We start from the raw sequence: 20,369 nt of genomic DNA, 5'->3' as shown, positions 1-20,369 counted from the left end.
AAAAATTTTCTCTAACTCGTGACCCTCACCGATAAACTCTTTTTTTTTTTTTTTTTTCTGTGCTCTGGGAGAGCCTGCTACAAAATCATTCTGACGTCCAAGTCAAAATTTCTAACACAAGTAATGTAGAGTATTTTTAAAGAGGGAGTTACATATAAGATAAACCGACTGAAATCCTAGATCAGGTTTAGATCTCAGAATAATCCTAGTTTTAGATCATTAGAATAATCGATTGAAATCCCATATCAGATTCGGCTCCCATGAAGGGCTAAAGACTTTGATAAATAATAGATAAATTGATTAAAATTTTAAATCGGATTTGGATCCTAGAATAATCCAAGACTTTAACAAATAATTGATTGCAATAGATTTAAGAGGAAAAGAATCTTTATTGATAATATTTTTTAAGATTGTAAGCATTTCATGGTATCGTGATTACATCTCCTGTTCTAGTTTTTAAGTAATAAACTCTAGCTTCCCCTATTCGGTGTACAATGTATGATCTTTTTAAATTTGCTCTGAACTTTTCGTTGTTGAACTCTTGTGTGTTGGATAATACCTTTCATAGTACCATATCTCGAACCTTGAACGTCCTCTTTCTCACTTTTTGATCATAGGATCTCTTCAATTACTACTAATAGTTCAGTTCTTCAACTAAAAATCCTCGAGACTGCCACGTGTCGCTTGCTCGAAAAATATTCTCCAGAATTATTTAATACAAGTCACCTCAATTAATCTTCATTTTTTTTACCTCATGTCTCTTCTAATCTAAATTCCTAACTGACTCGACATGGACCGGTTTCGGTATTGTGCTCTGTACATCGAAACAGCGATCTCTTAAGCAATCGTTAGGACACGTATGTCATTTCTTATAAAGAAGTGGTACTTATATTTCAAATGAAAATTAAATTTGTGACGGTTATGACGTACGAGAAATTGACTTGTTCATGTTGGCGGTTACTCGTTTCTCCAATCTGTCCTTAACATAAAAAAAAAATCATTTCTCACGTCTCCTTTTCGTTCCAGATTCAGATCTATTCTTCTCTTTCACTTTTTAGAGAGAAGAGAAGGGAAGAGAAAAGAAGAGGATCAATGGCGATTGTCTCTCCTCTCGCCAAATACAAGCTCGTTTTCTTGGGCGATCAATCGGTTGGGAAAACCAGCATCATCACTCGTTTCATGTACGACAAATTCGATAATACTTATCAGGTAAGGTCTTTCGATTTTCCCAATTTTTATTTGAATTTTGTGAAGATCTGATGTAATTGCATTTGATTTGGTGATTCGGTTTTCCTGTTAGATTTGATTGGATTTATGATCTTTGAATGCAATTCTTGATTGTAAGAGATTGAATTTTGAACAATTTACAATTCCCTTGGCAGTTGAGTTTTTAGATTTATTTTTTTGGTTGATTCTTCTTTGAATTTGATGAGATTGTTGTAATTTAATATGATTTAGCTCGTATGCATGTAAACCTCTTGTTCTTCTGGAATTTTGATTGCAAGAGGTTGAATTTTGAATAATTGACAATTCCCTAGGCATTTGAGTTTTTAGATATTTTTTTTTTTGGTTGATTCTGTTTTGAATTTGATCATTGTTATTTAATTTGATTTCACTAAAATGCATGCAAACCTCTTCTACTTCTGGAATTTTGATGGTAAGAGATTGAATTTTGAATAATTTACAATTCCCTAGGCATTAGTTTTTAGATTTATTTTTTTGGTTGATTTTGGTTTGAATTTGATCACTGTTATTTAATTTGATTTCGTTCAAATGCATGCAAACCTCTTGTACTCTGGAATTTTTTTATGGATTTTAATTCATACCGATTGTAGAATTTTTTACGGATTGAAATCATGGTTTTGAAACTCGTTTGGACGTCTCGTCTCGTCCGTGAATGAGACCGATTTGTCTCGGACGAGATTTTAAAAAATGCCTTAGAATTAGAACAAATCATGTCTTTGAGATAACTTGTCAACTCGTCTCCTTAGTGGATGATACCGAGACCTCTCGGACGAGATTTAAAACCATGCTAGAAATACAAGTGTAGAAGTATGTAGAATTATATATTTTTATCAGGGGGGGAGTTCAATGGCCAACTTTTTGGCAAAACATTTTTCAAAACATGAGTTAGAGGTTTTGGAATGGGCTGATTTTTGGTGAGGATGATCTCTACGGTGAGGAGATCATCCTCACCAAAAATCAGCCCATTTCAAAACTTCTAACCCATATTTACAAGCTAAAAAATCGTGGACCGTCCATTTTTTGTAAACTGTTTTTGATGGGGTTAGAAGTTTTGGAATGGCCTGATTTTTGGTGAGGATGATCTCCTCACTGTAGAGATCATCCTCACCAAAAATCAGCCCATTCCAAAACCTCTATCCTATGTTTTGAAAAATGTTTTGCCAAAAAGTTTGCTAAAAAGTTTGCCCTTGATCGCTACCCTTTTATCAGATAGTTAAAATCATTCCATGTAGATGATTTTGGTCAAACAGTGAATTATATGCAAAACTAACTACAAAGACATAATTTTTGTTACAATATTACCAATACAGTCGTGCTGGAGTAACATTAAAACATTGCTGATGTGGAGGTTCACACATAACCATAGATGCTTTTCACGCGTATCTTGATGAAAAGCATCTATGATTCCATTCATACATCCACATCAGTAATGTGAGAATCAATGTCAATTTTAATGTTACTTCAGCAGTTTCCTTACCAATATTCAGCACACATTCCTTCTTTGATCCCGTTGTTCCCTTTATTCTCCTGTTGACAGCTTTATCAAAGAGATTAACTATATATTAAAGTCGTGATCGAGAGTGGAGTCCCGTTCCTATAACAACATAAGGTGTCTACGTGGCACATTTTGATTGGAAATTAAACACATTGGACTGCGTGCAATGTAGAAAATGGTTTGGTTAGGAGCCCAATGTGTTTTAAACTCCTACCGACACTTGCCATGTAGACATCGTTCCTATAGAATAGGAACCATACATCTTACTTGATCCTGATTCTATATTTTATTTCTTCAAGTTATGTGCTTATATGAATATCAAATAATTGTTTTTGGTTTGTTTGTTATATGAATTACAGGCTACGATTGGCATTGATTTTCTATCAAAGACAATGTATCTTGAAGACCGAACAATTCGTTTACAACTTTGGTGAGATATCTTTCTTTCATGGTTAATAGTATACTTCTATTTCAACCTTTTCCCTCTCTAGTACAGTTTCCACTTTAGTTTCTTAGGAGGGCATGGAGGAACAGGATTTGTTCAGCTGGCCAAATAATTTGTGTATTATTTACATACTACTGACAAAATTGATATTTTATAATACGTCATAATTATCATCGAAGGGCTTAGCAAAAAAAAAAATAATAATAAAATTATCATCATCGAAGGCTTATCCCAAATATATTTTATAGTCCAAAATGGTTGAAAGCCTTCGATGATAATATATATATATATATATATATATATATATATATATATATATATAGGGTAGCGTTCAAGGGCAAACTTTTTAGCAAACTTTTTGGCAAAACATTTTTCAAAACATAGGTTAGAGGTTTTGGAATGGGCTGATTTTTGGTGAGGATGATCTCTACGGTGAGGAGATCATCCTCACCAAAAATCAGCCCAATCCAAAACTTCTAACCCCATAAAAAACAGTTTACAATGGACGGTCCACGATTTTTCAGCTTGTAAACATGGGTTAGAAGCTTTGGAATGGGCTGATTTTTGGTGAGGATGATCTCCTCACCGTAGAGATCGTCCTCACCAAAAATCAGCCCATTCCAAAACCTCTAACTCATGTTTTGAAAAATGTTTTGCCAAAAAGTTGGCCATTGAACTCCCCTCATATATATATATATATATATATATGTGATTATGACGTATTATAAAATATCAATTTTTTTTTTTGGTGCTAAGGCTTGTCCCAAATATATTTTATAATCTAAAATGGTTGAAAGCTTTAAGTTATTTATTTATTATTACTTTGCCATTTTTTTTTTATGAAAAAACGAATTTCACTCAAACTTCTCCCATCCTGAATTTTTATCAAATCCGAACATATCAACTAGGGTCCATTGTAGGAAAGGAGGTAATGATATACTATAAGTTATAAAATACAGAATATTTGATTCTTCACAACTTTGCCTGTATTTAAATGATTCTTAAATAGGATTTCTATTTTTGTTTTCTTGCAATAAAACATTTTAGTCGCTCTAGGCATATAGGCATACATAATAGGAAGTCAATTGAGATGGATTGGGCATATTTAATGAAGGCTGAGTACATCCCCGATTAGAAGGAACGTACAAGTTGAAGGTTCTAAATAAGCAAGAGATAGGCACAAACAACATACATTGAGATAGTAAGGCGAATATTAACATACTTTCAATAAGCAGACGTGACTCCACAGAATTGAATGGAGGAACCGTATTTGTTCAGCCAACCCCAAATATTTGGGTTAAGGCTTCGAAGGTGATGATATTGATTAGGATGAGACGACTTTTATAGATAAAGTTCATCTTGATTTTTATTAGCGGGAAATAATTGTGTGTGAAACGTTTACATGTATAGGGAGATCCACTGTCCTAATCTTAAAAACCTTAGCAACTGTCTATAAACAACATTTCCACTTACTTGCCGCAGGAGCCAGGTTCGGGAAAATTCATTGCTTCAATATTCTTGTGCAATGCTACTGAACCTTAATAATTATCTTTGCATATTACATAAGGGCAATATTATTTTACTCCCTTTATGCTTTTCAGTTTACATGATTTGTATCATTTTGTCCATTTTATGTTGGCATGTTTACTATTATATTTATTTAAACTTTGAAATTATAATTTACAGGGACACGGCTGGACAGGAGAGATTTAGAAGTCTCATTCCGAGCTACATTAGAGATTCTTCAGTTGCAGTGATTGTCTATGATGTAGCTAGTGAGTAGTAGTTCAACTACAAAGATTTGGGTTTCTTCAAAGTTCTTTAATTTAGTTTTCCAGACCTTTATATCAAGTTTGAATATGTTGTGCGAGTAAAAGGAAAGAGCACCTGGAATACAAAGATCATATGTAAAGATTGGTGTGGAACCTACAAGCTCATATCTGTGACACCCATAAATACAATTTAAATATTTTACAAACCATCTAATATCCATGTAGGTTCATCTCAACGAAAACATGCAAATATTTTTACTGAAGTTGACGCTCTTTATTTAACATGATACAGATCGAAACTCATTCTTAAACACTTCCAAGTGGATTGAAGAAGTACACACAGAACGAGGAAGTGATGTCATCATTGTCCTTGTTGGCAACAAAACTGATCTTGTTGACAAAAGGTAGGTTAATGGTATTCATTTTTTTAATTATGTATTATTACTCTTATCTTCTTTTAATTTTCATTTCTTATTAGCAAGCACTGTTAGTTTAGTCCTTGCCTAGTTGTGTTTGTAGACGGTGTCTATAGAGCCCCTAGGTGGTGTCCACTTGGCACGTGCACATTGGACGCCATCTTCCATTGGTAACACCTGAGGATAATCTACCACCCATGCCTATGTGAAAATTAAGAATCCCTTTTTAATTAGGCTAAACAAAGAAAGGGGACTCCGTTACACGGGGGTACAAGCCAGAGTGAAGGATTGGCGGGATAAGAGAGAATCCTTCCTCAATACACCTTAATGCAATGCAATCTAACTACATAATCTAATCATGCATCTCAATACATCTTATAATTATACTCTAATACTGACAAGGACCGATCTCCTCATTTGTGTAATTGGCATTTCTCCTTCTTTGAACTTCTCCCCCATGTAACCATTAGAATATGCTCTTTTCTTTAGATCTATTGTCTTAATTTGAAGTTATTGACATCGATGGAATTATCACAATCAGAAAGAAAAAAAAAGTACATAATTTATTAACCTGATCACAACTTCATGTCTAACTGTAGGTTGGAAATTATTTCTATTTATTTCATTTTTCATTCACGAGCATATATTATTGTTGACCAAACAGGCAAGTTTCAGTAGAGGAAGGAGATGCCATGTCTCGCGATCATGGTGTTATGTTCATAGAAACCAGCGCTAAAGCAGGATTTAATATCAAGGTGGATAAAAAAACTCATCTGTAGTTCTGTACTCTTTCAAAGTTCCACTTCAGTGGAATACTTGCATCAGGGCTCAAGGATTAGGAGTATTTCCTTGCAGTGTCATCACGAGGCATACATATAGGTCTCATTTATGAGATCTCCCAATCCAAATGTTCCTGATTGTCCAAAAAAAAAAAGCGAATGGATTACTAAAATAATCCGACCAAGTCAAGTTTTTTGACCAAAAAGGTCAACTTGGTGAGAGCCAATATAAACTGTCGTCATGCAAGTATTCAAAATTTCTCCATTATGTTTCAATCACATTATACATAACTCTCACTGTTGGTTTTCAATTTTGAATAAACAATGCAGCCATTGTTCCGTAAGATCGCCGCTGCCTTACCAGGAATGGAGACGCTCTCCTCTGCGAAACAAGAAGATATGGTTGACGTGAACTTGAAGCCCACTGTGAATTCATCCCAAGCAGAGCAGCAAGGAGGAGGCTGTTCATGCTAGAGACACATGTAGAAAGATTAAAAGAATTGCAAAATTTTGATTCAACCAATACTTTATTAGGAAATATTTATATAGGAGAATTATGAGAGTAGTAAATCTTGAAGTAAGATTGCGATTCGCGCAGATCTGAGGATTTGAAGAAACGGGTCTGATCGATTTTCTTGCAGTTGGTTGCAGCTTCGGGTGGTTGAAATTATCCTTGATGCTGCTTTAATATTTTTTTGAGTCGTGTTGGAGTAACATTGAAATTAACATCGTTTGGGACATTGGTGTGCACAGAACCATAGCTGTTTCTCACTCGTATCTCAATGAAAATCATCTATGGTTTTATAGATACATCCATGTCAGCAATGTCTCAAACGATGTCAATTTGAGTGTTACTTCAGCATTTTCCTTTTTTTTTTGTTTGGTTATTATGAAGCAGTTCTACCCTTTGTCGTTGATTCATTCTTTTTTTTTTCCCCCCATTTTTATTGTCATGTCAAGCTGTTACTTGATACCTTTTTTTTTTTTTTTTTGGAGTTTATTCTGGTTATTTTTAATATCAATTGATATTAATTTCCTTTTTAAAGTGCTCTTGCATTACATTTAACTACGAGGTGGCAAGTGCAAATACACATGAATCAGAAGGGTTTATTTGTAATTTAAATTACTAATTAAAGGATTTTTAAGCTTATATCGTCAAGAGGGTATTTTGTAATTTTGAAAATTAAAGGACCCATGGGCAATTTGCACATGATTCAGAAGGGTTTATTTATAATTTAAAGTATTAATTAAAGGATTTTTAAAGATGTTATAATAAAAATGTATTTTTATAATTTTAAAAATTAAAGGAGGTAAAAATGCACATAAATCAAAAGGGTGTATTTGTAATTAAAACAAATTAAAAGATGATTTTAAAGATTACATGAATATTTTTGTAATTTCACTAACCAATGTGACTTGAGAGACGATTGCAATTTTCTAAATTTTGATCAAAATGACTTTGATTATATTAAGTTTAAATGTTAAGATACTAACCAACGTGACTTGAGAGACGATTGCAATTTTTTATATTTTGACCAAAATGACCTTTGATTATATCAAGTTTAAATGTTAAGATGGAGGTATTTTTGGTGTCCAACCACTTCTACTCTACCTTCTCTTATTATAATAATAAAGAGAACGTAACAGACACCATATAAAACTAGACTATCTATTTGAAATTATAAAATAAAATAAATTGTTTTGATTATATAGACAATTCCAACATGTGTAAATGCACATACCACTCATTAGTGAGTGGAGACCAGTATTCCCCATATTTTGGAGACCCCATAGACTGTATATTTCAATTGGTCCATGTGTATCAAAGGGCATCCTGAATTTATAGAAAAATTCAACTCGAAGAAAAAACCTTCGATACACAGGATCAATGGAATGTGGGTTCTCCGCAATGGCATTCCCTACCAATTGATTTTAACGTCAATGAGTAGCTTCAGCCGGGCCCACTGTGGATTGAGTTTGGGTAATGTTAATAGGCACATTTGGCAATCAAGGCAGGCTAGGCCTACGGTTGTCTATACATCATTGTATTGTGCACCTGAGATGCACCATATAATTTACGGAGTAATCCTCTTTTAATTCGACTGACATTGTAAAGACCTTAATAACAAAAAATTTTGAATTTAAAAAAAAAAAAATCATAAAATTCTCCGAATTAAGGGTTAACTGATTTCTCAATCCTTGTGAAATATGATAACATTTTTCTCTTTCACCTCTAAATTTTTAATTTTTCAAACATTCAAACATCAAGAAGAGAGGACGGGATTTATTGAGAGATTGAAGATGATAAGTTTTGATAAGAAATCCAATAAAATATTTTGTATAATCTCCAAAATTTTATCAAACTTCTCACAATTCTCACAAAATTTGTCCAAATCTAACTGAATTAATAAAATCTTCAATGGAAGAAAATGAATTTGATGCGAGTCACTAACATAACATAATTCTATCAAACCATTAAATAACCAACTTACATTTTTTTCATAAATAAAAAACTTTTGGACGTTGTTACTTAATTTATTGACACTAGGTCCTAAATCAATAAAATTCTAATATTAAGTAGAAAGAGTAAGTTCCATTTCCATCACTATAATTAGTGTTGTAAATTTAAGTTTTTGAATTGCTCATCGAACCTCAAACCCTAATTGATTTGAGACTGAGGGTTGCCAACGCAACTTATCAACCAACTAGATTGCAAGGAGGATTGGTACTGTGACTTTAAGTCAAAACATATATTTGTGGTAAAACTAAAACTAACCCAAGAGGGAAGAAGAAGCCATGTGTATCCAAGAATGAGGTTGCCCAAAGTGGGAGAGGTACTTGTCACCTGTGTTCTTTTTTCTTTTTAATTAAATTGCAAAGATGAGAGAGAATTGCGATCAAGAAAATAAGGATCGGATTTAGGGGTTTTGAATATTGGATTAATCTTTTAGAGAGAGTTTTCTAAACTAAAAGCTTAATACTTAATTATTTGATAAATATCTTAGACACCTTTTATATATATTTTAAAAAATAAGAAAAAAAAATTATTATGAAAATATATGAAAAAAAAAGTCTTACGAAATTATGGCATAAAATGAGTAATTTTAAAAATCATTAGATAATTATGGATATTTGAGATACTCCCTGTGTTTCACAACTTAAATGAGTTATATACAAGTCAGGTTTTTTGTGGGTTAATACATGTTAATGACACGATAATTAAACAGGTCAAAATAGGTTAGACAGGTTGATGTCCCTAACCTGGACATGACTCATTTAATAATTAGATTAATTGGACGGGTTGACACGATTATGACTCAAACTCAAATTGGCTCAACCTAAACCCACTAACTTCGTATCATATTAAGATTGCCACCCGTACTTGTCTTGTGGCAGATCCAATTGGGCCACCAATTTCTGGTGCATGCCATTTTTTTTTTATATATATGACATTTCAATGAAGATAATTATATATATAAGATATTAAACAAAGATAAACATAAAACATCTAAATTTTTCTAAAAAGACATTAAAAAGATAAAAGAATAAGAAAAGAGTGGAACAAGGAAAAAGTAGAAAATGACATAAAAAGTCTCTCTCATTATGCATAAAAAGTCACTCAAGTTGTACCTTATAGAAAGAATATAAAACGACTAGTCTTACTAACTTAGAAAGATTTCAACTCTTATTAAGGTCGCTTACTTTGTGACATCCAAAAACATGATCCGACACCGTGGGGTTGTACAAGACAAAATTTTATGTACTTCAAAATAAAAAAAAAATTTACCGTTAAATTTTAATTTTAAATTTGGGTAACCCCACCCTTCAGGTGAGACTAGTCACACGCACTGTTCCCTCGGAAAGTCCTACATGCAACTGGTTGAGTCAAGGGTCAACTTGACCCTGTAAGGTAGTCCCATGGAATTCATTGCTCTGTGGGGTTTCGAACTCTTGACCTACTCTTCTTAAGCAGTTTATCAAAGTTCGATTTGCCACTAGGCCAACTCCTTGGGAATTAATTATCTACTAGCGACATGGTGTTTATGTAAGCTTTTTATAAGAGTTTTATGTGACATGTTCGCGTCCAACTCATTCTCATCCCTAATGTGGCCATCTAAAAAATGATGAGTAACACACTCTTTTGGGATCATTAAGCATTGGTGGACCAATGCTTCTAAAATCAACTCGATTGATGATTTTTGTGCCATTTGACTTGAAAAATGTTAAAGAGTATTAGTTTATGTATTATGTTAAGGTGAATATACGTAGATGCATCAAATCATATTTGTTCATTAAGATCAGACTATGGAGTTAGGGTAGTTAGTCATTTATGCAACTACGTTAATAATGTTTCTCTATTTAATAGAATTTCATTGAGATCAATATGATTTGATTTGGAAGAAGAAAAAAAACCAAGAGAGAAAAATAGGAAATGATTTTAGAATTATCCTAAGGAAAATAAAACCAGTTCCAAGTAATTGGGCTCTATTTTTGTGTGGTCAAACGAACCCCAATTCACCCGAAATTATTTAATGAGTCGTGATAATATGATGTTCCCCTTTGATAAATGCCCTTAGGCCATCTGTTATAAAATAATAAATCATTTGCCTCGAGATACACATAATCATAAGTCTTTTTCTTGTGTATCCCAAGGCATTTGATCTATGGCTATGCGGTGGGGCGTTGTCAAAGGGGAGCACCATATTATTGCGATTCTTATTTAATGCAAGTCAGTATTATTCACCAACCGAAAAAAAATTGTGTGTCTCTCTTAGTCGAGAGAATGGAGGGCACAACCACCTTATGAACAGAACAACTACCATTCGATCCTTGCACCTGTACTGTAACTACTCATTTTTTATGTTAGAGAGAGAGTGAGAGAGTATGGCAGGTGGAGGGTTCGTCGATGACGGTAACGTTGTCAACGGATTTAACGGCAAGTTGACGGCGTCAGTTATCATAACCTGCATCGTTGCAGCTTCTGGTGGTCTGATCTTTGGGTATGACATTGGAATATCAGGTGAGTTTTTCTTCTTCCCCCCTCCCCCCCTGTTTCATATGAAGACAAGTGTATCTAGTAATCCATCACCGTAAAATTTTTCATAAAAGCACGTATCTCGAGGAAATTATCCTAATAATAATAATAATGCAAAAGGTTTGTACATGCCCAATTAATCTGGACCGTCCAATATATTATGGATGGAGTGTTCTTATGGATGGGAGTTATGAACTGAGGATGGATGGGTCAGCTTACCAAATTGTCCTGGCCTGATAGTCGAACTACAATTATTCGTCAAATTATTAGATTCTGATTCAAGAATCTGTTTTTTAATTTTCAGTCTAAAAAAGTAAACAAAAATCTCGTTTGGTTACATAGATAGGCCTTGTTTGTTGACTTCTCAGATTCAAATATTCTTTAAAGAAGCTGAGAAACATGTTAAACTAGATTGAGAACTATATATTAGAAAAATGTTGTTGTGTGTGTTTTGAAGTCGGGAATTATTGTTAGATAAAAATAGTTTTTAGCTACTGGATTCTTAAAAAATGAGAGATTTTTTTGCTCACAAAAATGTAAATTAGGAATTTCGCTGAATCTCAGATGACTAATCCCACGAAATCTTACAAGAGTAGTTTTGTAAATTGGGGATGCCCTCTGAGCACTTGGGTTCATGTGATTGGTTGATCCAAAATTCTATAAAATCTTAAATTAACTTTTGTGTGCAATTTTTTTTTTCTTCAAAAAACATGAGTGAACATCTAATTATTGAATGATCATTCGATAACACAGATCAACGGTTAGTGATTTATAGGGATTTTCAAAATTAAAGGCAAGGTATAACGAAAATATTTCAAACAAAAAAGAAATCAAAAGAATAAATTAAAACAAATTCCTTTTGTTAGTCATTTTCTATAATTGTAACTTGGAATATTATACACATAAATAGAAGAAAGGTCACTTTAGTAAAAAATAAATAAATAATTAGAAATGGATTCTAAAATTGCAAGAAAGGATTACGCATTAAGCATTTCTGAATTTTGGCATATTGTGCAATATGATTATAACGAGAATCGTTTTTATAATCTGAAGTCTGAACTAAATGGATATCAGATACTGAAATTGGATTAAAATCCTAGGTAGTCTTCATTTTTGTGCAACGTGGCTTACTTTTAATGTCTCAAGCCACCAATAAATTGTATTATTGTTGGAGGCCTATAGAAAAGTGTAAATGTCGGCTATTCAAAAGCATCGAATAAAGTTGATTTTGATGGAAAATAAAATATTTCAAATGGGCCCACTAAGTCGACCATCCACTTATATAAGATTATGCATCATTTTTTATTAGTGATCTTCACATTCAGACATTTTTCAATATGGGTAATCAGATTGATTATTATTTCGACTATAAATCTATCAAAGAATTGACCTAGTATAATCATATGATTAGTGGATCCAAAATAGTGTGCAAAATGTCACAAAATGGAGACGGTGTCACTGGGTCGAAAGAACTGGAATCGTTAAATTTTCTCGATTTTGATTTTTTTTTATCCTAATTCTAATTCTCAAAGTAATAGAATCGAAACTATAAAAAAATTGTGGATTAAACTTTTAAAATTTCATGGTATGCATTTGGCCCAGATAATCATTCTCAGAGTACCTTCTATAGATCCAGTTTTCTTGGTGTATTTTAATATACTACTACCCGAATTACTACATCATTTTGAATACTAACAAAAAATAATAATAATAATAATAACAAGAGCAAACAGAGTCACCTGCACACTTTCGAATGCTTTGGTCGAGCCTTTACGCAATGTAGTCTAAGAGGTAAGTTCCACCTCAGACCTTACTCACCTTTGTCCTACTTATGAACTCTTGGAACCACTATCCCACTTAAATCTCAAGTCCTTGTCCCTTTATATATTTTGGGTCAAGATACCTTTGACTACTAAGATAATATCAAAAAAAAACACATGATCCCAAATCTTTGAAAGCAAAATTCAATAATTAAGATTTATCTTCGAAATAAGTATCTTTGACATTTATGTTACCAAGATACTATAAATCTCAATCATTGGAATTTTTATTTAAAGGGTTGGGATCATGTGTTTCTTTTCATGAGTCATTCGTCATAGGCGATGGATTCCAACCCTTATATATTAGTCAAAAAGTAACAATCCTACCTTTGTAGATGACAGCTTACCTCACTTGAATGAATGTTGATCCAAGATTGATCCAATATTAATCTGGTGTCATATATTTTCAACCACCTTATCAATAATTGCCTAATTTTTTACTTTTATAATATAATTTAGTTAGTAAAAATTTTAACATAGTATAAAAATTCTTTAATGAGTCGTGTTTGGTGTTGGGGGTGACATTGGATTTACTGAGACGTTTTAATTTTTTACATGCTTAATTTGAGAATGCGTCGGCTGCATGTTGTTTTGAAGATAATCCAGATAGAATCCTTGGAAACATGTTGCAGATTCTAAAATTAACGATGTGCTTCAATTCATAGACTATATAGTCATCAAGTCATTGCTTTCTTGACAAGCTGGTCAATATAGTTTTCGGACTCCTCGAGTCAAAAATAAAATTGGATAGAAAAGGTTCACATCCAATCCATTGGTTGTGATAATTTTAATTTGATGTGAAGAAAACATCATCATCATTATCATCATCAAAGTGTGTTATCCCAAGGTTTTGGGATTGACTAAACAAATCTATTTCTTCTAATAGATTATATGGACTACATCTTTTGTTATTGAAAGTATGTTATGTGTTGAAAACAAATAAATAAATTTAAAAAAATAATAATAATAATAAAATAATATTTTATTATCATAATAAGTTTTTGAACTTTTCTAACCTCAATTGACATTTGAAGTTAGAAATATCCTCCCATCCTTCATTTGATGAAAGCCTCGATGAAACCTCATTTTTGGGGGTCATTTCGATAATGGTTGGTATATAAATTTTGGGTCTCATAATGGATTATGATGTTTGGAAAAAGTACGTAAATTATTTGATATTGATAAACAAAAAGTTAATTATTTAATAAATAAAAATTATATATTTGTATAATTAGAAATATGAGTCTTAAATTTCTCTCTATTCCCCGCCATCCCCCGTGGTTGCACACTCTGATATCATATAAAGTCCCATGGGCCTAACTTATCCAAACAAAATCGACTTTTAAGGTGAGGATTACCCTAGGTCTATGTATAATCCAAGGTCATGATGTGGGACTATCGCTCACATCAAGGTCATTTGATTGGATCAACAAAATATAAGAAGTTGATTGCTTATTCTAATGGGACAATATTAGCCATCCGATAAGATTACGTTCACTCACTAATCATTGTTCTGCATAATAGGAGGTGTGACGACAATGGAACCATTTTTGAAGAAGTTCTTCCCATCAGTGCTAAGGAAGATGGAAGATTCGACACATAATACCTATTGTGTGTACGATAGCCAGATACTTACATACTTCACTTCTTCATTGTACCTAGCTGGGTTAGCCTCATCCCTCGTGGCTAGCCGCATTACGAGATCTATGGGCCGCAAGGCCACTATGGTGCTCGGTGGTTGCATCTTCTTTGTTGGTGCCACCATGAACGGTGCGGCCATCAATGTTGCTATGCTCATCTTGGGCCGGATCCTGCTTGGATTTGGTGTTGGTTTCACAAACCAAGTGAGTATTACCTCTCAATTCTTAAATGGTGGTTTGAAAATGGATTCCATTAGCTAGATTGCTAGAAGATAGGCTGCCAATGGATCGGTTCTGGTTTGGACTTGGAACCCGATCCAATACAAATGGTATTGACCCTTATTGGATAGGGTTTTGAATACAATAAAACTTGGATTGGGTCTGTATAGGATCAAATTCGATTTGGCATATAAATTATAAATAAACTTCACATACTTGAACAAAATAAATAATAAAATTTACGTGCTTTCTTGCATTTTATGTGACCGTGACATGGTTGATCCGGAACAAATCCAATAAAGAATCCAAATCCCCAATCTAGATCTGAAGTTATTGGATCAGAATGGCCAGATTTTGGATCTGATCTGATACATTATAGGTTTAAGAATAGTATTTTTGGATTGATTGTGTATGGGTTGAGGCTGGTTCCTCATACTGTTCAATCCTGACCCAGCCCAATTGTTATCAAAACGAATTCGGATAGGAATATTGAGATCCAAAAAACCCCATTCAACAAGGTTCCAATCCATTCTCTATCAAATTGGTTCCAGGTTTAATTCTTATATGATTGGTTCCTTCTTGACCCAATCCGATCCGGACCCGTTCCGTAGACAGCTCTAATACACCACAATCTTAATCACCAAGTGACCATGATCAAATTCACAATTAGTTTTTCCGACAAATTAATTTTTTATTATATTTTATTTTACTAATTTTAGTCCTTCTGTATTTCATTAAAGGCTACACCACTCTACTTATCCGAAATGGCGCCAGCAAAATGGCGTGGCGCATTCAACACCGGCTTCCAGTTTTTTATCGGTATTGGCGTAGTTGCAGCCAATATCATAAACTTCCGCACAGTTCGGCTTGGCAATTGGGGCTGGCGCCTATCCTTAGGACTTGCAGCCGTACCCGCAGCTCTCATGACACTTGGCGCCCTCCTTGTTTCAGATACACCAAGCAGCCTAGTCCAGCGTGGCAAGCTAGCGCAGGCTAGGGAATCTCTCCTTCGAGCCAGAGGAGCCGGCTCAGACATTGAAGGTGAGCTGAATGAGCTTGTCAAGTCGAGCGAAGCCGCAAATGAAGTGAACAAGGAGCCTTTTAGCACCATATTTGAGAGACAGTATCGTCCTCATTTAGTCATGTCGGTAGCGATTCCTTTCTTTCAACAGCTCACTGGGATTAATGTGATCGCTTTCTATGCGCCGGTTCTCTTTCAATCGATCGGCTCGGGCAGTGACTCGGCTCTGATTTCAGCCGTTATACTGGGTGTAGTTAATCTGGGTTCAATCATTGTATCTATGTTTGTAGTTGATCGTTTTGGTCGGCGAGTTCTGTTCGTGGAGGGTGGAACTCAAATGATCATCTTTCAGGTTAGCATCACTCATGACAAAAAAATATTTCTAAACAGAAAAGTCAATTAAAGATTTCACAGAATTCGGATCCACCAATCACTGGTTGGAGTTGTCAATGGATCGAATCCGGATTGGACATGGATTGATTTGGTACCGATTCAATAAGGATCGAATCCAAGGCTGATTCAATAAGTATTGGATTGGACACTTAACAGATCAGGTTTTAATGGATCTCAATATTAAGATCGAGATTCAATTCATTAACAATGGGATTGGAACAATTTAGTAAATTTTATATATCTCAACAAATATATAAACCTTATCGGAATCCAAACTTGAAGTTATCGAACTAGATTTTGGGTTTGATCCAATCTATTGACAGTCTTAGCGTGCATTGAATTGAGGGCTTCCTCAGTTTACAAATGAGTCGTGCTGTGACACAAAGAGAGACACAAGGGTGACAAAAACTCATAGTATCATGCATATTACTAAAGATGTTTTTCTGTGAGATACGAGTAAAAGGCATCTACGGTTATGTGCATGCCACTACATCATTTTTTTTCACCTTTGTGTTTGCGTTTGTGTCATTCTAGCATTTTCCTTTACAAAAATACTCATATTAGGAAAGCCCTTAATACAAAAATGTTCTCCCTAACTTCTTACCATAGTTTTAAGGCGAGTAGACTCAATTGGATTTTGAGGTATTTTGAAGTATGGTTGGATGTAACCAATTCATCTAGTCAACTTGTTAAATATCAAGTCAACTCATTAAATTGACCGATTAAGCTTGAAAATGCCGTGAATTGGATTAAAACACTTGATAATGGTGCTATATTTAACACTTGATAATGGTGCTATATTAGGGCTAGGGACTTACATAATCAGAATATAGTTTTCCTAAATATTTTTGCTTAGAATAAATATTAAATTTTATTATTTATTTTTAAATATTTATTAACTAATATACATTCATTTGACTCATCTGAGTCAATTCAAGCTTGACTTTACTTGATGGACATTGGAGTTGAGTTTTCAAATTATGCTCCATTTGTTAAGGCTCTATGCACCCAAACTTGCAGTGTTTGAGCTGAAACTCGGTCGAGTAGACGACTCAGTCCGAACTAACTCCCACTAGGGAGGAACTGATAAAGAGCTGGGCTAGTTAAGCCCGAGCCCATCCTAGTCTGTGACAACCCATTCTAAGGGGATAGATCTTGGTCCATTATAGTTAGAACATTAGGCTTGAGTTTACTTCTTAAAATGTTATAGAGCCCGATAAATTATATAATTAGATTCTTATGAAAAGAATTTTCCTATTCTCATATATTATGGTTAGAACATAGTTGATCTTAAATCGAACCGATAAAGTATATAATTATATTCTATAATTATATACTTATCAAAATCCAAGTCATTGATGTGGACCTTAATTCATCAGATCAGCCCTAATTTTAATGCTTTGATGGATATAGGGGATAAATGGGCCGGATCCTAATCCAAAATTTACTCGTCCACCTTAATGAAAATATGGGCCTAGGACAACTGGATTTGGTGTATTTGATATAAAATAATTAATTTTTTAATAATTATTAAATGTATTTAATTTATATAAAAAATAAGATTTTGCAACTGTGCATCTACCAATCCACCCTATAATAGAATAATAATCATTTAAATATAAGTACATACTTAGTAAATAAATATAAATAATTTGATTTGTTCAAGAAAATATGACTTGTATCAGGTTGTTTCTTCATATGGTGATTGATTGATTTTTTTTAATTATTATCTTTGATGAAGGTGGCGGTGGCCACAGTGTTAGGAGCTAAGCTAGGTGTTTCCGGGGACCAACCATTGACCCAGGGCTATGCAATTTTAGTACTAGTACTGATGTGTATCTTCGCAGCTGCATTTGGTTGGTCATGGGGTCCGCTTAGCTGGCTAATACCAAGTGAAATTTTCCCCATGAAAATCCGGCCGACTGGCCAAAGTATAAGCATTGCCGTCAACTTTGCAACGACGTTTGTGCTAGCTCAGACATTCTTGACCATGCTATGCCACTTCAAGTATGCCGCGTTCTTGTTCTATGCCGGATGGATCATGATCATGACTATCTTTGTTGCTTTATTCTTGCCCGAGACAAAAGGGATCCCTCTCGAGTCTATGCATACTGTTTGGGAGCGGCATTGGTATTGGCGTAAATTTCCTCAAGGTAAATATCAAGAAATTAGCCAAATAGATGATCTTTTGTTCCCGAACTCCTTCACTTTCAATAATAAAAGATGTGGGCTCTAAATAAAGTGGAATGGAGGAACAGGATTCATTTAGCTGACCCAAAATCTTCAAGGTAAGGTTTTGTTGTTGGTATGCACGGACCATGGTGGACTTCATAAAATTTAATTGTGTTTATGGAACAAAGTGTAGGTCAATAAGAAGGTGAACGCCAATAATGCTAGGTTTGCTTAGATGGTAAATTCAATGGATGATGATATAGTAGGCTTGGGTTCAGTTCCTCCCCTTACTGTGTCATGAATCTCATTAAAAACAGGTTTTCCTAGTTGCGGCAACACCAAAAAATTTGATAATATATATACATGGGAAAGATATTCATTGCCAAAATCTTCCCCAAGATGCTAGTATCTTTCACAACTTAGATTTTTTTTTTCTTTTCCTAAATGCCTTTGAAATGCTTTATATTTTTCCTTTTAATGTAGAAAGTAATGGTTTTGGATCATTGTACCATAAATAGTTTTACAAAAATGTCATTGTACAACTATCAAAACAACTTTACTTTTGCACCCAAAAAATTAAAAAACAAATATATTTCAAAGACATATTAGAGTGACTTCAAGCTGGAACCTCATATCGCACTTCTTAACGTGAAAGTGGATGGGAACCATGGATACTTTTCATCGATGAAAAGTATCCATGGCTCCCATCCACTTTCACGTCACGAAGTGCGATATGAGATTCCAGTCTGAGGACACTTCAACATTATTCTTTCATAAGATCAAAGTTGTGGGTGATGCTAACGCCCCTATGAAGCCTTAGACATTAGCATTCCCTAAATTTATCACAAAATCTATAGGCTTCTTTGTAATGTATTTCTCTTTGCTTTGTTTGCAGAGCCAATGTTGCAGCGGGTGAGACCAAGTTCGATGTGAGCATCTCGTATAAAAAAACGTCTATGAAGCGTGAAAAAACTACCACGTCATTAATTGAAGAATTTCTATATTTATACTTCAATGCGAAAATGTTCAATATTCTTAGGCCCACCATCTTAATCTTAGTGGACAATATTGTTTAGTAGACTTATATAAAAACAATCAGCTTAAATGAAAAGTCTTAGCAATTAAATTTTAAGCATTTTTCATGGATGATTCTTGACCTTCAATTTGTATCAAAAATCAAGTATAGAAGTTAAAGATTTCGGTTCAACAAATCATGGTTTTAGCATGAGAAGTTACTGTATAAAATTATGAGAAAAGTATATTAAGATTCCATTTATTGAATATAAGAAGAAAGAATTATTAAAAAGGTTTGATGTTCGTTAGTTGTATCGATTCTAATGTGGATCATGGCGCATACTATGCACAACATCACATTTGTTGATGGCCTCTTTCAAATTGATACAAAGAATGTAGAAAAATGAGCTAGAGAAGCAACAATAAAAATCAATGAAGAGAAGAGCGAAGCATATGACACGTAATTTAAGTGGTTCAGCAAAATCGTATACGTCCACAAACAAATGATGAGATCCTTCTATTAAGGTTCATGGGCCTAACTCAATCGCAAAACCATAGTCATAAGGTGAGGGTTGCCTTCTCCTTATAAACTGTACTGATTGGACTCCCACAAGTGACGTGGGACACCACATGCAGAGTCAGGGAAAGGGTTTCACACATCCAAAAACAGACGAACCCAGCTCTGAAACCATATTAACGTCCATGGGCCTAACTTAACCTCAAAACCATGGTCATAAGGTGAGGGTTACCTTGTTCGAACATCAAGGTTATAATCTTTCGATCTCAATAAAACCCTTAAATGAGTTGGCTATGAATTTATAATTTTTGTTAAAGACGAAATTACCCCCAGGGAAAAGTCTATCAAATTGAGAGAAACCCATAAATTCATTATATTGGCAGAAT

At 34.0% G+C, this 20,369-nt stretch overlaps 2 protein-coding genes across 2 annotated transcripts; both read left to right on the top strand.

The window, feature by feature from the left end:
- Nucleotides 1-912: 912 nt before the first annotated feature.
- Nucleotides 913-7,124, top strand: LOC147403992 (ras-related protein RABH1e). Its single transcript, XM_086439801.1, has 6 exons — nucleotides 913-1,209; nucleotides 3,100-3,170; nucleotides 4,872-4,960; nucleotides 5,250-5,361; nucleotides 6,038-6,128; nucleotides 6,483-7,124. The coding sequence occupies exons 1-6, from the start codon at nucleotides 1,093-1,095 to the stop codon at nucleotides 6,624-6,626; spliced, it is 624 nt and encodes a 207-aa protein (XP_086295927.1). The 5' UTR covers nucleotides 913-1,092; the 3' UTR covers nucleotides 6,627-7,124.
- Nucleotides 7,125-10,951: 3,827 nt separating this feature from the next.
- On the top strand, nucleotides 10,952-19,598 carry LOC147403991 (Major facilitator superfamily protein). The gene is made up of 5 exons (XM_086439799.1): nucleotides 10,952-11,172; nucleotides 14,532-14,851; nucleotides 15,607-16,239; nucleotides 18,022-18,433; nucleotides 19,348-19,598. The coding sequence occupies exons 1-5, from the start codon at nucleotides 11,037-11,039 to the stop codon at nucleotides 19,383-19,385; spliced, it is 1,539 nt and encodes a 512-aa protein (XP_086295925.1). The 5' UTR covers nucleotides 10,952-11,036; the 3' UTR covers nucleotides 19,386-19,598.
- Nucleotides 19,599-20,369: the final 771 nt, after the last annotated feature.

This window comes from Akebia trifoliata, chromosome 4 (assembly GCF_017979445.1).
Source record: "Akebia trifoliata isolate Shusen 1 chromosome 4, ASM1797944v1, whole genome shotgun sequence".
In the NCBI taxonomy this organism is placed as follows: domain Eukaryota; kingdom Viridiplantae; phylum Streptophyta; class Magnoliopsida; order Ranunculales; family Lardizabalaceae; genus Akebia; species Akebia trifoliata.
Note: the sequence above shows the minus strand (reverse complement) of the source record. Positions and strands in the feature narration are given on the sequence as shown.

Bases quoted from the DNA above. Each gene is read 5' to 3' on its own strand.
- LOC147403992 (XM_086439801.1), top strand. From the start codon at position 1,093: ATGGCGATTGTCTCTCCTCTCGCCAAATACAAGCTCGTTTTCTTGGGC. The intron at 1,210-3,099 runs GTAAGGTCTTTC...TATGAATTACAG, and splicing joins AATTCGATAATACTTATCAG to GCTACGATTGGCATTGATTT. The intron at 6,129-6,482 runs GTGGATAAAAAA...TAAACAATGCAG, and splicing joins AAGCAGGATTTAATATCAAG to CCATTGTTCCGTAAGATCGC.
- LOC147403991 (XM_086439799.1), top strand. From the start codon at position 11,037: ATGGCAGGTGGAGGGTTCGTCGATGACGGTAACGTTGTCAACGGATTT. The intron at 14,852-15,606 runs GTGAGTATTACC...ATTTCATTAAAG, and splicing joins GTGTTGGTTTCACAAACCAA to GCTACACCACTCTACTTATC. The intron at 18,434-19,347 runs GTAAATATCAAG...CTTTGTTTGCAG, and splicing joins TTGGCGTAAATTTCCTCAAG to AGCCAATGTTGCAGCGGGTG.